This window comes from Emydura macquarii, unplaced genomic scaffold, assembly GCF_026122565.2.
Source record: "Emydura macquarii macquarii isolate MOO-44397 ecotype Brisbane River unplaced genomic scaffold, CSIRO-AGI_Emac_v2 contig_1363, whole genome shotgun sequence".
Classification (NCBI taxonomy): Eukaryota; Metazoa; Chordata; order Testudines; family Chelidae; genus Emydura; species Emydura macquarii.
Window position 1 is genome coordinate 16,997,333 of NW_027131500.1, and position 15,263 is coordinate 17,012,595.

Genomic DNA, 15,263 nt, shown 5'->3' on the forward strand with positions numbered 1-15,263 from the left:
ATTCATCTCTCTCTGTGGAACTGATGAGAAAGTCCACCCTGAACTTCAGAAAACATTCCATCAAAAACAAAGGCCCCCTTCCCAAAACCCCAAATATCTCCCTGAAACATTTCAGTTTCAATGTGGAGTGACATTTTTTGACTGAAACAAGTTTACTTGAAAATGTTTCTATTTGTATGCTTTTCTGTTTCCTCACCAAAGAGAGATGGCCTACTGTTAGTTTTCATCTAGTATTCCAGCAACATAGTAAACAAGCATGTCACATAAGAAAAAAAGCTGTTAACTCTTTATAGTCAGATCCATTTACAACAACATCTTTCAAGCTTCTGTTCACATCCTTCAGAAAGGGTAAGAAATCTGAGTGACTGAGTCCACAGACAAAACCACAACTCCTGAAACATAAAAGAGGTGTATTTTCGTTCAATGTTAAATTTCAGGGGCAGCCAAACTTACTGACCTCCTGAAATCCCCTCCTCTCCACTGGGCAGAATTGTCTTAGCCCTACCACCCTGCCTCAGGGCAGAAGCTCCAAGCTCCCTATCCCAGTCTGCTAGGCAGAGAATGGGGGTGAAAGAGGGGGGCATAGAGGGCGCTGCGAGCCACCCTTTAACTGTAAAATAGCTGCATGCAGCTCACAAGCCATAGTTTGGCCACCCCTGCTATATTTGTAGATAGTTTTATAACCTAAAGAGAGATTGTGTAACTGGTAATCTTCAGCTGTTTCATCCATACATTCTTCATATTATCAGCCCTGTATTATGTCTTATATTTTAAATTATTTTTTTTATGTATACAAGATTTTTAAAGCATATGTTCTTTTGGGAGGAAGGAGTGTGTGACTCAGCAGATTAATAAGGGGGTATATGGAACTTTTCTCCTCTGTCATCAATTCAAATCTGTCTCAGATCTGGTTTAGCCTATGGCAGTGTTTTATAAACTATAGAATAAAAATATTCCTGTTCCCACTAACAAAAGGACTTAATCTAGAACCTTGCTATACTTCTGATTCTAATGCAAACATGACTATACGCCAGTAGTTAACAAACAGCTAAAAGGAAAATAGAAAAAAAAAAAAAAAAAAGAAGAGCAAGGAATGAAAAACAATAACTGCAATGCAGGAACCATTTTTGTTCTGGCTAAGTTCAGGACTGGCTTTAGATCTCCAATCTGATCCTGACAGGGTTACTGATCAGTGAATATATGTTTGCATGAATAGTGAATCAAAAACTTATAATGTGGGTAGACCATATTTTTAAGTTTGTTTATTCACCCTCTTCCTTGAGCATATTGAGCTATACAGATGCATGTCATGATAATTGCAGCTCACCAAAATTTTGATCCTAAAGTTATTGACCAGGTCACAGGATTAGTACTAAAGGGCATATTATGACAACGCTTTCCATCTTCCATTTCTGAGAAATGCATGCTTCCTGAAGCTCTCATGTTTTTATAATCCTGATTCATCTGCCTTTAAGAGTGTTATGAATGCATAAAAGCAGATAGCTATTCATGGTCTCTGAAGACAAACATCCCTGCCTTTTCTATTTTATATGCTGCCTGCCCACCTATTACCTAATATCATGGTATCTTACATGCTGCTACTTTGGTTTAGCAGAATTGCAGCCAATATCTGGTCAGAACCATGCTGAAACATTAAACAAGATTAATTTCTTCTCTGCTGATAGTTAATGTCCCTTCTCAATGGCAAGTTGTCATGTGTGTTCTTTTTCCTCTATAATTAAAGATTTTTACTAGAATGTGTCTCAGGTGGTCCCCTGGCTTAGAATGTCTGATGGGGAGCTTGTTTTGATGAAATAGGAGAACAGATTGGCTACACAAGTACCCCCATGTTCCTTTGTTCTGACCCATAAGGAAATGTTGCTGCTTCTTTCATTGTTTTAAAGTGAATTTAATGTTCATGAAAGGTGCCACATTGACAACTCTGGATTTCTTTGTCTACCCAAAGAACGCATATTGCACAACTGGCTACAGTGCAAGTTGCCCTTCACTTCATCATGAATATGCATTAGCCCTGGAAGTTCATCAATCAGTGTCTCACCTCCAAGGGTGAAAGAAAAGTTAATGCTTGATAATCATTTAATCCTTGGCCTCTCTGCTGAGCCTGTCTACAGGACACCAATTATTCTTGACTCAGTTTGATGGTGAAATCTCTTTGCACCATCTGTCTTGTCTATGGTGCAGGGAACACCTTGTATCAGTATTCGTGTTGTTCTTTCTGTGAAAGATATACATTTTTGCTGTGGTGGTTCTCATAACTGAGTTATTCAGAGCATAAATATTAAGTCTTCAGTCCATGTGGTAGGAGATACAGATCCCAGACTATGTCATGTTCAAACAATATTTCTATTTTCATCCTTTTGGAAATAATTTCTTCCTCCTGTATGTAAGGGAGTAATAACGCCATGTCACAGGTCTCTCATTCATTGCGGGTGGTGCCTCCTCCTGGCTACTCTGGGTTTAGCTCTTTTCTAGCTCCAATGCCTCCCCTTGTGGTCTTTCCACCCATTGTTCTCTCTCTCTCTCTCACTCTAGGGCTTCTCTTTTACTACAGCCAGGTCTCTGTGTAGGTCCCCTTTCTGGGCTAGACTGTCTCTCTAAAGACAATGTCCAGGCAATGTCACTCTGTTAGTGGCTGCTAGGGGAACCCGGCCAACCCACTAATGCAGGTTCCAGACCAGGGACCTACAATATATGGCCAAGGTCCATTCAGTCCCCAGTGTTGCTGCTCATTTCCTAGACTGCTTCCTACCTACCTTTCACAGGCTCTCTTCTCTACCCTTCCATTTTCAGAGGAGGCCCTTCCCTCAGACCACATTTCTACTCTTTTTCTGCATTCCCTCCTTCCCTCTCTAATATACAGAGGATAGCTGCAGACTTCCCCATTGCAGCCTTTTCTGTTGCTTCTTGGCTTTATACTAGCTCAGCCCACATCTCCTCAGCTGAGTTTTGTCCTCCAATCAGCAGTTGTTCCTCCAACCTAATCCCTTCATATGGGGCCTATCACACTAATTGGCCCTTTCTAAGCTCCCTTAACCCTGTCAAGTTGGTGTGGAATGAATATCCCATCACGCACTGTCTTGGGCCAAGCACAATACAAGCACATCCTATGCAAGGTTCTCCCACACAACTCTACTAAAACATCTGAAGAAGTGTGGACTCACTGTTAGAGCACCTCCCTGTGGCTGGACATGGTGTAGTAGGCTGCTACCTCTCAAACAGCTGCTGCCAGTGGTCACTCCAGCCCTATGGCCATCCTTCTTCTTGTGACTCAGCCCTCTGGCCAGGTCACGTTTTGGTTCCACCCCTTTCAGGATACTAGAAAGTTCAACAAACAGTCTAGTGTCCTCACAAAGATTTTCATCCCTGAAACTGGGCCCCATGCTGCTCACACTCTTCTCTCAGGACTGCCTGTCATCCTAGTCCCCTTCTCTGGCCTCATACCACCTCACCACTGGCTAGTAAGAACAGCAGGCCCATGATTTACACTGGGTTCCCGTCCAAGCACCCTATAAACAGCACTCAAGGTCTGCTATGTCAGATTCCTGGCTGCCTCCTCCCTGGACTTCTTACCATAGACTTTCTTTTAGGACTTCTCCCCTCAACTTCTCTAGGTTCACCTTTCTCTCAGGGCTGGGACTGACAAGGCTGTCCCCTGGAATGCCCCCTAACAAAATCCCAAACTAAAAGTACAGACATAACACCCCTTCTGCCCTCCAACTTTTATCCCTCTCAGTTGAGCACCTATAGGACTCTGAAATCTAGATCCTAACCTGTGAGCAGGACTTACCACCACAGCCTGCTCCACCCAGGGGGCTGCTCTATATCTCTCCTGAACTCTTTCCAGACTTTTCTACTTCCAAGAGGATCCCTGCAGCCCTGTTGTGTACCAAACTTCCTCTGTTTAAACTAACCACTCAGTTTCTCTCCCAGCTGGGACTCATCTTTAATTAAACCTGGCCTACTCTCCAATTTCAGCCAGGTAGCATAGCCAGGTAGTGGCCCACACTAACCCTTTCAGAGCCTGTGTAGCATAGAAACCTCATCACAACATCCTAATCTTGACCCAAGCATCCTTATTATTCTAATCCTGGCGTCTCACTTAGGCAGAAAGTTTCCATCATATCGAGTGCTGCAAAAGCTGTGTGGACCATGGTGAAATCAAATGTATTTTCAGTCGTGAACAGGATTTCAGTACAGAGTCTGAAGGCATGCTATCCAGTGTACTGACTAGCTCCCATTTTTTAAACCAGTGATTTGTGGTCACATACACTAAGACATCACAGTTGTTAGTGAACTGCATGTATGCACATTTGGGGATAAAGCACATCACCTTGATTTCCAAAATACAAGACTCTCCCATACACAAACAAAAATACTCACAAATGGGATAGATAAGTTAGTATCTATCATAGATTCATAGACTTTAAGGCCAAAAAATTATTTAGTCTGAGCTGTGGTATAATACAGACTATAGAATTTCACCCAGTTACCTCTGTATTGAGCCCAATAACTTGTGTTTGACTAAAGCATATCTTCCAGAAAGACATCCAGTCTTTATTGAAGGCATCAAGAATGGAGAATCCACCACTTCTCTTGGTAACCTACTCCTGGCAGCAAGGCCAAGAATGTTTATTATATGGAAAACTTTCTTTTTACGAACTGCTCTATTTACAAATCCCAACTCACATTTTATTCACATTAACATTATGCCAAGTGACATTAACCTCTTCAATGAGTCAAACCGTTGTGAGTACTTCAGTACAGAAGTCAGCCCAACTGATAACTGGTGATGGCTGCACCTTAAAAGGTTCAGTGGTTTTGTTTGGTTAATTCTTACTGAAGTTTACGAGAACTATCTGAAATTCTTGGGTCTGTAAAACTGGGCAGGTGTTTTTGTGAGTTTTTCAGTACTTTGTCTGCCAAATCCATCAGGAAATATCACAAGGACAACTTATTCCATGGTAGATGGCCTCTTTCAGACTAGCATGAGGAAGTCCATGTGAAGGCCAAAAAAAAGGGGAGGGAGAAGAATGAAAAAAAAACCAAATCATCTAAACTTTCTCAAGCTTGAGCAAGGGTCTAGTTTGAGTTTGAGGTCAAAGGTCTGAATCGGTTGCTTTCTCATTCAATTTATTTTTTAATCAACATTTATTCACTTATCACTAATGGTAATTACTAATGCCTGGGAACAGCATGTATAATCCCCTTATACTGCAATGAGACCAGGCAGCATGAAATTATATTTAAGGTAAGAAACACTGAACCTCTCCCAAAGCATTCAGAAATATACTGAAGGAACCATTCTACACTATCATTGGGGAGGAGAAAGGGTCCAATAAGTGTTTTCCCCTTTAATTTCTGCCCAAGCTACTTAGTGGCTATGTGGCAGCCAGAGCTCCGTGGCATGATTAAGTGCTATGCCTTAGGAGCACTAGCAGAATCCTGATGAAAGTAGTCTCCCTCAGCAGCAGCTTCACAACACTGCCAGCTATGCTCAAAGGGGAATCTGTGGCCCAGTTTATGATCTCACTTACCCCAGTTTTACTGTGATATAACTCCACTGATTTTACTAGTGTTCATCCTGATTTATGACAATATAATCAAGATCAATATTGGACTCTGTGACTTCACCCCCACTGCCAGGCACAGTAGTGGGAAATGCAAGGGAGTGACGTTGCGGGAGGTTGAGATTAATCTATGGGGGAGTGGATGCTCCGTGGCTGATTTAGTGAAAGGTAGGCAGACGGTGATGGGGCCAAATGACCTTGCCTAGAAGCATCATTTCTGGGTGTTAAGAACAGGGCACAAAGGAAGACACAGGAAAATCAGATTGGGTGGCAAAGCAACACAGTTGAGTATCTTACAATGAAATTGAGTGATCCCCAGCCACCTCAGGCCTTCTAAGCACTATATCCTATAACCCTAGGAAAACAGTAGCCTCCACAGGGCGTGCCTGAGGAAGAAAGTGAAGATTATTCAGAAGGGCAGAGGGAAGAGAACCACTTTGCATGAATTACTGCAGCACTTTTGCACTCTGAGTCCTGATCACACAACATTTGAGCAGACAATGCATGTTCCCGGTAAGCTTGCCTGAACAAATTCAGGATGTGAATAAGGCAGGTTGGCACACAGTTTCTATATGCATTGGTAAGGGGCCTTCTAGATTTGACTCTACAATTATATACTGTGATCTACAAATTCTGAGTAAATTTATTTGAGAAAAGAAGAGTGGATCTTATGAATCTTTCAGTTCTGTTGTCCTCTTAAGAACCATGCTGTGTGCTGACAAAATGCAGGAACTGATTCTTTTCAGTGCTTAAGTGTTATGTAAATTCTGAAAGCGAACATATCCATTCTTTGTCAGCATGGTTCTCTTGCTTGCAATGTAATTTTATGCTATGTATCATGTATGTTGTGTGTGTGTGTTCTTTCCTCTGGCTGTTTATACTTTAAGTCCATAGTGTAGGACTAAACTGAATTTAAGGTGCTTGATCTTTATTATAAATTTTGTGGTATTATCATAGATATTTCATAATTATCTTTGCTTTTTGTATCAAAAGTTCAAATCATAAGATAAAACTGAAAAATATATCAAGATAGATAAACAAAGATTTGCTTCTCTTCCTAGCAAATGAGTGATGAGTTGGCTATAATTATCTTAAGTAAATATCAATGTTGTTCTCATTTACAGTATATTTAATTTTTCTACAGTTTCATTAATTGTGACTATTTACTTAGCCTCAACAGTACTGGAGTTTCACTGAAAAGTGGCCCTCAGGGTACATGGACTAGAAACGAATTAAAAAAAAAAGACTTTATTAGCCTACCGCAGTTGTCTTCATCAGCCTGATTCCCACAGTCATCCACACCATTACAGTGAAGAAGTTGAGGCAAACACTTTGTTATATTGCCACAGGGGAAATATCCAAGGGGGCATATGACTTCAAGTCCAGATTCCTGATTTTTCGAAGCACAATGGATAACTAATAAAAAAACAACAACAAAGATTATGCTTTCTTCACACATATGCTTTCATGCCTGGGATGATGCTTCTAGCTGAATTGCTCAGCTGCATTTGAATGTGAGCTTCCAAATTACTATACATACTAGTTTGCTTTGTGCGTCACTATAATACTGTATCACCAATGTTAACTTAAGAGGAAATATTTGTGTATCACAAGGTAACTATTGCTTTGCTATAAGGTACAGGGTAAGTTCTTCCCCTCACATCCTAAGGCATCCTGAAAACACTAGGAAGATTACAAGTAAAGTGTCCTAGAGCCGCTATCTAAAAGGATGGTCTCCCTGTCTAAAAGGATGGAAATTAATTTGTTATAGCTATACACCAGTTGAGCTATGTAGATATGGAAAACATTCGTTTGTGCTTCAGACCCAGTAGAAATAAATTAAAGATGTAAGTCAGACTTGTGTTTTATCTAATTTATACCAGGTAAAAAGTGATTATTATAGACAACTGATCAGAGAGCAGAAATATCAAAAGAACAGAACAATGATGTGGCTTGGCTAAATGATAAATAAGAGGTGATATAAATATAATATTTGAAACTTGTAAACTAGCCATAGATCTGAGCCACAAAATTTGATTATACAGCTTGATTCAGATTCTACCCTTACCTCCTATGTTTAGAGTTGTTCAGATCTGGGTTTTGGTTAGGCCTACTGGTTAAAATAAGTTAAATGAGGAGGTGGTCCTCTTGGTATTTGGACCAAGGTTCTCCTGCGTGAATCACCTGATCCCCACTTTTCCCATTAGAGCCTGGACTATACCTGCACCTCCTAGAAGAAGGCAGCAGGTGGGCCCTTCCACAAACACTCATGGACATTGTATCCATGAAAGACGAGGGAGAAACTAGATTTGTTGGTGCAGGGGATATCAGAGGTAGTTGGGTAGAAAGGGTGCCTGGGGTGGTAGAATACTGGGTGAGAAAGGGTGCTGGGTGATAGATAATGAGGCAGATAGGTGGGGTGGTACTGTGGTGCTCTGGACCACTTGGTATGTTGGAACTGTGGATAAGTGCAAAAGATGGGGGTGCATTTGCTAGAGGTAGGCTTTCTCTCCTCACTTTTCATCCTGCTGTCCCCACTACCTCCCAGCTCCACTCCCCAGCTGTTGCTACAGGGTGACTACAAGCCAACAGGGGGAGCAGTGAGACAGAAAGGCTGCCTGTCTACCTGCAGAACAGGTGTCCCAATGGCCTTTGGGAGCTGGGAGAAAGGAGTCACTGCAGCAGGTGCTCCCAGCCAGTGCATGTGCTTGAATCCAGTGGTGCAGCACTCCAGGCAATCTTAATGGAGGAGGAGGAGGAGTGCTGTAGAATTGGCACTCCGCAAATCACTGCAGAGAAAGGGAATGCTCCATCTTCATTTAACAAGGAAGGGCAGCCGTGCTCCCTCACATTCCACTTCACTTTAACCTCTGGGGAAGAGGAAAATAATTACAGCGACAAGAAAGATATAACTAGGGGAAATAGGATGAAATGGAGCAAGGGGAAAATTAGGTTGAATATCTAAATTTTTTCCCTAACAGTGAGATATATAAGACTGTAGGATAAAGAATATGGGGTTGGGTGAACTAAAAGATATTAAATATGTTATGGGTCAGGGGCAAACTTCATTTGTGATCTTTCCCCCAGTCTTTCAGTGGGTACTCTTTCCAAGTGAAAGGCATCTGTTGCACTCTTTCCGGAGTAGAACCGTGCAGCTCACCCCACTTTAGACTAGACCATCAAGTTAGAAAACCCCCCATTCTGGTGGTGCCTTAGTCCCCTCTGCAGTCCTTCATGAGTGCACCCGTCAGGTGACAGATTTCACTACCTTCACCCCTCTCTGGTGCGGTTCTGGAGTGGCAGCCTTCCTATTTCCAATCCTGTTAACACTACAAGCCCAACTGTAATTGGCACCTGCAAGAAACTCTCCCTCTAGAAGCCTGTGATCAATAGGTGAATAAAGTGACTTGAACCAGCTCCTTCCAAACAAACCTATTGTCTGTTCACCTGAATGTACATAAAAAACAGGGAAGAGAGTTAACAACAAAAGGCCTACATCCGTGGATCTTATTTAAAGCTTATCATTGCCCCCAAAGCTTGGACAAGCATAGCTACCTCAAACCCATCCTGTCAGGCTTCTGTCTTAGCCCTGGTCTACATTATGAACTTATATGGGTATAACTACATCACTCAGGGTGGGGAGTAGTGACACCAAGAGCATGAGTTCTCCCATTGGTGTAGATAGAATCATCACTAAGCGCTACAGTGGCGCAGCTGCAGTGCTGTAAGTGGGGATCAGGCCTCCAGCCTGACTACCTTCCATGAAGGGCCTCTGACAACTGAACCTTCCCAGTCCCTCAGAAGAAATGTTTAAGTGTCTAGTGCCCTTTGGATCATACGCCTGTAGCCTTGGCAAATGAGCTGTGTAACTTTGCCTGGATACAGCATCTTCCCAATTAACGGCCAGTCACTGGTCCCTTAACTTCCTTGAAGTTGTTTACCCAGAGATGTCATATTTCTGACCATTATTTTAATTGCTGATTGCTCTTCCTAACAGGTCCCTTTGAGTTAACTTCATGTAATCAGACAGAACAATATCAAGCAGATAAACGGAAGTACAAATAATATTCATAAAAATAATACAGATCTTCCCCATGTTAGCCACAGATAGCAAAAGTAAAATCAGGAAAAGACAAACTATGCAAATGTTCCATGCAAACCAATAACATCACTAGGAAAACTTGCCCAGAAAGTTGAGGAGCACAGAAATTCTACATAATGTTAAGAAACATTAAACTTCAATAATATTGTGTCCTATATATAAACAATAACAATACTTTTATTCATTTTTCATGAGTTAGCTGAGTACTTGTGATAAAATGAGTTTTAGTTAATGGAAAGTGAAAGCATACTCTGGTATTTTGTTCTGTAAGAACCACATACAAGGGAAATGTCAGCTGCAGCTACAAAGTTAAGGGAGCGTCTTCAAGGGAGAATAAGGCATGAAAGATCCAACTCTTAACTTTACATATACATTTCAAACATATAGTGTGGTGCTTCAAACAGGCAGGTTCCTCCAAGCATAGGGGTTGATCCTGTGCCCACAGCAGTCAATGGTAAAGCTGCCATTGATTTCAATGTGGCACACAGAGCCAGATTTTCAAAGGTATCAGGCACCTAAAGATGCAGATAGGCACTGTTACAGGCTAGGTGGCTCTTTAAGAGGAGTTAGGCTCAGTCTCACCTGCAACAGGCCAGTCACCCTCTCAGCTGGTCCTAACTGATTAGGGATCAGAAGGCCTGGTCTGTTATTGGATCCATCTGGGCAGAGGTTATAAGGTTATTATAAAAACGGCTGGGCAAGCTCAGCCAAAGGGAGAGTGACAGAAAGATGGCTGCTTACCCTAGGAGGACCAGACAGGTTGCGAGCTAAGCGAGAGTAGAAGGCCTGTGCCTGATGGAAAGCAGCAGGTAGAAGACTAGTGTCTGATGTTTCATTTGGGACTTTGATTAGTTTGGGAGAGAACTGAGTCCTCGGGGAGCAGAAGATCTTTGGATTTCTGCTACAGTGGGACTCTGGAAGGGGGAAAAAAGCTTGGGAGTCAGCACTCTGGTAAACTTGGGAGAGGCCCAAGAGTTTGAGTGCAGGAGGGTGCAAGAGTTTTGGGTCTACATTTTACTTTAGGCTACTGGGGAAGGTTGAATTTAATTTAGACACCGAGTAACATGGATGGGGAGTGAACTGGAGAATAACCCGCTTAGAAGGCTGAGCCATATGAATTCATGAGAAAGATGGTAAACCCTGGAAAATGAGGCAAAGATGCTTCAGGCCCACTTCCTGCCCTGAAGGGGTGTTCTGAAGGCAGCAACCCTTGTACCAACACCTAGTGGGATTTTCAAAAGCATCTAATGTCACGTCCATCCCACCTTCCCTCCCTGACTTCTGGAAATGCATAAAGAAATAGATGCTAGTGTACATTTAAGAATGTATAATCAGTGAAATAAACTATGCTGATTTGAGTATGATTCCAAAATGTTTGTAATATATACATATGTACAATGTGATTTTTAATCACCTATAATTGTTATTTTGAAACTGAATTTCATTAAATATCAAATGCATTTGTCCTAGTTGAGGATTTAGCCCATAGCAAATTAGAAGTTTTAAATATAATGAAACTGCCATATCAACCATTACTACAGCAGTAAGACTATAATTTTCAAACATTCTTTATAGATGCCTACACTACTAAATATAACTTTAGATCAAATTTAATACATCTGAATAATATATTTTAAGAGTCAAATTGTCAAAAGGCTGGTGGTAGCTGGTAAAGTTCCCACCTTCCTACAGAGTACACCCATACTGTTGACATAGTCCAAACCTATTCCCTTCCTTGGATTTGGCATTATGGATATATCAAACAGCAACAAAGCCTAAAACAAAGCCTAAATGTCCCCCAAGTCTGGCTGTTTGTAGAATTTTCATTCAAGACCTCTTCAGTTCCATTCCCTAGTTCCTCCTCCTTTATCACCTTGTTATAATCTCCTTTTTACAATCAGCCTCTTTTTTGAGAGTGCACATTACAGTTGCTGTTGATGCATTTAATTTTCAATTTTTACACTTTCAAAACAAACCACTCAGTTCTCTTATTGCAGTTAGCATCTGGCTCAGCAGATGCCGATCATGACAAGGATATTTAATCCAATGAAGAATATAATTTAATTATGCTACACTGGTGCCTTACAGTGTTACCAGCGAAATTCTTCAGTCTCTACTCTGTATTTCTGATCACTGTTCTGAATAAGCAAAAGGCACTCCACACTGAGATGAATGCTGCCGACCCTGAGCACGCTCAGTAAGAATTTAGGATTTTTAAAATGATGCCCTAGCAAAAAGCCAAGTATGTGTGTGTGTGGATCAGCAGAATCATAGCTCTGAGGCAAATGACAACAGTGAGCATGGGCACAATAGGTGGCTACTGAGCATGTGCAGTAAGAGGATGGAGAATTGTGTCCAATTTTGAGACCCCCATTACAGGAAGGGTGTGGACAAATTGGAGAAAGTCCAGCAGAAGGCAACAAAAATTATTAGGGGGCTGGAGCACATGACTTATAAGGAGAGGCTGAGGTAGCTGGGCTTGTTTAGTCTGCAGAAGAGAAGAGTGTGTGTGTGGGGGGGGGATTTGACCGCAGCCTTCAACTAACTGAAGGGGGGGTCCAAGGTGGATGGAGCTAAGCTGTTCCCAGTGGTGGCAGATGACCGAACTAGGAGCAATGGTCTCAAGTTGCAGTGGGGGAGGTCTAGGTTGGATATTAGGAAAAACTTTTTCATTAGGAGGGTGGTGAAGCACTGGAATGGGTTACCTAGGTAGGTGGTGGAATCTCCATCTTTAGAGGTTTTTAAGGCCTGGCTTGACAAAGCCCTGGCTGGGATGACTTAGTTGGGTTTTGTCCTGCTTTGAGCAGTGGGTTGGACTAGATGACCTCCTGAGGTCGCTTCCAGCCCTAATATTCTATGGTTCTATGATTGGGGTGACAGAGAGGTCAGTTAGCTGAGCAGCTAGCTGGTCAGAACCCACTCATACTGGTCACAACATGTTTTAAAGGTCAGAGCTGTCAGTTAGAATTCTGAGGTAATGGCTAAGACTGAGCATGGGCGAGTGAGGTAATTGCTTCTAAGAATGGCAAGGTATATAAAGAGAGAACTTCAATGTAGTGTAAAAGGCCAGCTGCCAACAACAGTTTTGGAGTCCAGAGTCTGCATCTGAGGATTGAATCTGAAGCTTTCTTTATAGTCTTCTGCCAGGCTATATAGCCTCTTGACAGTAGTGAACACAGCAAGGGTTCCTTGGGTGAAGAATGCATATGGTTGTTTTGAAGTAAAATCTCTGTTTCCTAGGCACACACCAGTAATTAGCTGCATTGATTAGCACAAAGTAACTACCCATCTCAAGCCATTCAGAGGTAGTTTACTACAAACTTCAAAGAGAAATAAAGCTTTGTCACGGGAAAGTTAAGTCACAAGACTGAGGTCTCCAGCTCCAGTCTGGATTACCCTGAAATTTGACATGGACTGCTATTTGGACTATAACCTGATTAACTGATTCGGGAAAGAACATTTTGCAGTTCACCATCTTTACTATGAAACTGACCTAAGAACTTTATTCATGTCTATATGTACAATTATCTTTTAATCACAATACCCTCTTTTTTCTTTTTAAACAAATCTTTGATTAGTTAATAAGAATTATCTGTAAGTGTGTATTTGGGTAAATTCTGAAATATTCAGTGACTTGATGGGTAATGTGTCCGATCTCTTGGTATTGGCAGAATTTATATACGATGAACAAGATTTTCAGTAATCCTCATCATATTTGACTTGGCTGTTTGGATGGTAGCCAAACTGGATTGCTTTAAAGGAGCTGTGTTTTTGGCTTCTGAGAAACCAGTAAGGGATTGTAGAAGCTGTTTTGTTGCCGGATGGTGAATCTAATTATTAGAAATAATCACCAGTTTTGGGGATTGCCTGCCCCATTCTTTGCAGTTTGCCCTGATTGAGCAGTATCAGTATGGCTACCTCAGCGACCATGGTCACACTTGTGTTCACCTTCCCCATATATCATGCATTTATTTCTTTGTGGAGTTTTCTCCTGTTCTTATTCTTATCCTAAATTATGGATAAAACTGTCAAAAGTACCTAAGTGATTTAGGAGACTGAGACCCATTTTCAAAAGCAATTTAGGTACTCATATGTAATTGGTTTTGGAATAACTACAATATTCTTGTAATGTATTTATCCTAAAGTACTCTCAAACTTATTCCAATTTAATTCAGTTTTTATCTGGGAATGAGTAGATACACTTTAAATATATCATTCATTTAGGAATATTTAAGTAGTCTGTCTTAATTTACCTAATCTTGCAATTCTGAACAAGAGGGCGTATGATGCTATTAAATTAATTGCTCTAGTTCACTCCATTACAGCTATCAAGGCCCGTTCCATATTGATGTTAAACCAAGACAAAGGGAAATATATTTAATTTTAATCATTTTTATGGTGAATTCATAAATTATTTTTGTAATTTTGTATTTATATCAAGCTTCAAAGGGACCACTATTGTTTTATAGGTTGTTTCTTATTCACAGCCCATCCAAGATGGAATAGCTCACCCTTGCTTCTTAGTCCTATGACCCAAAATAGACCTTTTAAATCCCGAGACACCCTATAATGCAAAAGTAGTACCATAAATTAACCATATAAATTAACGTTAATAATCTTAACATCAATATGGCTTGATTCATATTTTCAAATAGTTGAGATTCAGAATGTGTGGGCCAAGATTGCATATGTCATATATATTTGGCAATAGTGACTACATTTTCAAAGGTGGCCTCAAATTTATCCCACAAGTTTTGTGGATATAAACAGATGTGTGTTTAAAGCCTGCATGTGCACTCACAAAAAACATAGACAGACGTTAAAAGAGAAGAAGGAAGAAAAACACTAACACTCTACCGTAATGAGGGGCACATAAGTATCTAGATACATAAGTAGAAGAGAGAAAAAATGTAGGGAAGGACAAACTTAGTTAGGGCCTTAGCTGTGAGGACAAGATGTCTGAACTTGATGAGGATGGTAAATATATACAAGGGCAAGGCTTGGTTTTCTATAGCACTTTTCATCCCCATATTTTGTAAGTAAATTGATATAGAGCAATAACATTGTGTAAAGGCTATATAGGTTGCTTTCTTAAGTCACATGTAGTTTAACTGTGGTCACCCTGCATGGATAAAACTATTTCTTCACAAAGTCCATAGCGGATTTTGGAGGTATATTTGCTATATATCTGGAATAAAGTAAATTGGAAATAGGTGAATTATGTATTCATAGGACATCCAAGACATGAACAAACATCTTGTCTGCAATGCACATGCCATCTCACATGAGAAAGGACTAATGTATACAACTAAATATTCATGGCCCTGTACAACTCTTCTCCTGCCTACATCTTTGTTCTCTTGCCTCTTACTCTGTCTTCTGCTGCCTATGCTTCCCCCAACATAATTAAAACAGGGCTTCCCTCAGGCAAAGTGGAGTTATAATGCCTGGTTTGCTTCAGCCAAATACCAGAGATAATAAGGGAACCCAAATAGGTTCTCTTCTCAGCTTCATCCCTTTTCCTAGAGATTCTTCTTCACTGACTCACACTTCCAGCTTCAGTTCTCAAATCT

The 15,263-nt window shown here is 41.0% G+C and overlaps 1 protein-coding gene and 1 long non-coding RNA gene across 4 annotated transcripts in view; both read right to left on the minus strand.

Annotated features, from left to right (window-relative positions):
• Positions 1-15,263, minus strand: part of RXFP1 (relaxin family peptide receptor 1) — a 73,727-nt gene that overhangs the window by 43,337 nt on the left and 15,127 nt on the right. For 2 of the 3 annotated variants that reach the window (XM_067551821.1, XM_067551823.1), the window contains exon 2: positions 6,849-7,004. In XM_067551821.1, the coding sequence (XP_067407922.1) occupies positions 6,849-7,004 (156 nt within the window). Of the gene's footprint in view, positions 1-6,848; positions 7,005-8,214; positions 8,222-15,263 lie in introns of those variants that run through there. The other variant, XM_067551822.1, reaches the window with a different exon arrangement.
• On the minus strand, positions 1,802-3,884 carry LOC137155502 (uncharacterized). Its single transcript, XR_010920500.1, has 3 exons — positions 3,809-3,884; positions 3,183-3,336; positions 1,802-2,398 (listed from the first exon to the last, which is right to left on the minus strand). It is a non-coding gene; the product is annotated as an uncharacterized lncRNA (long non-coding RNA).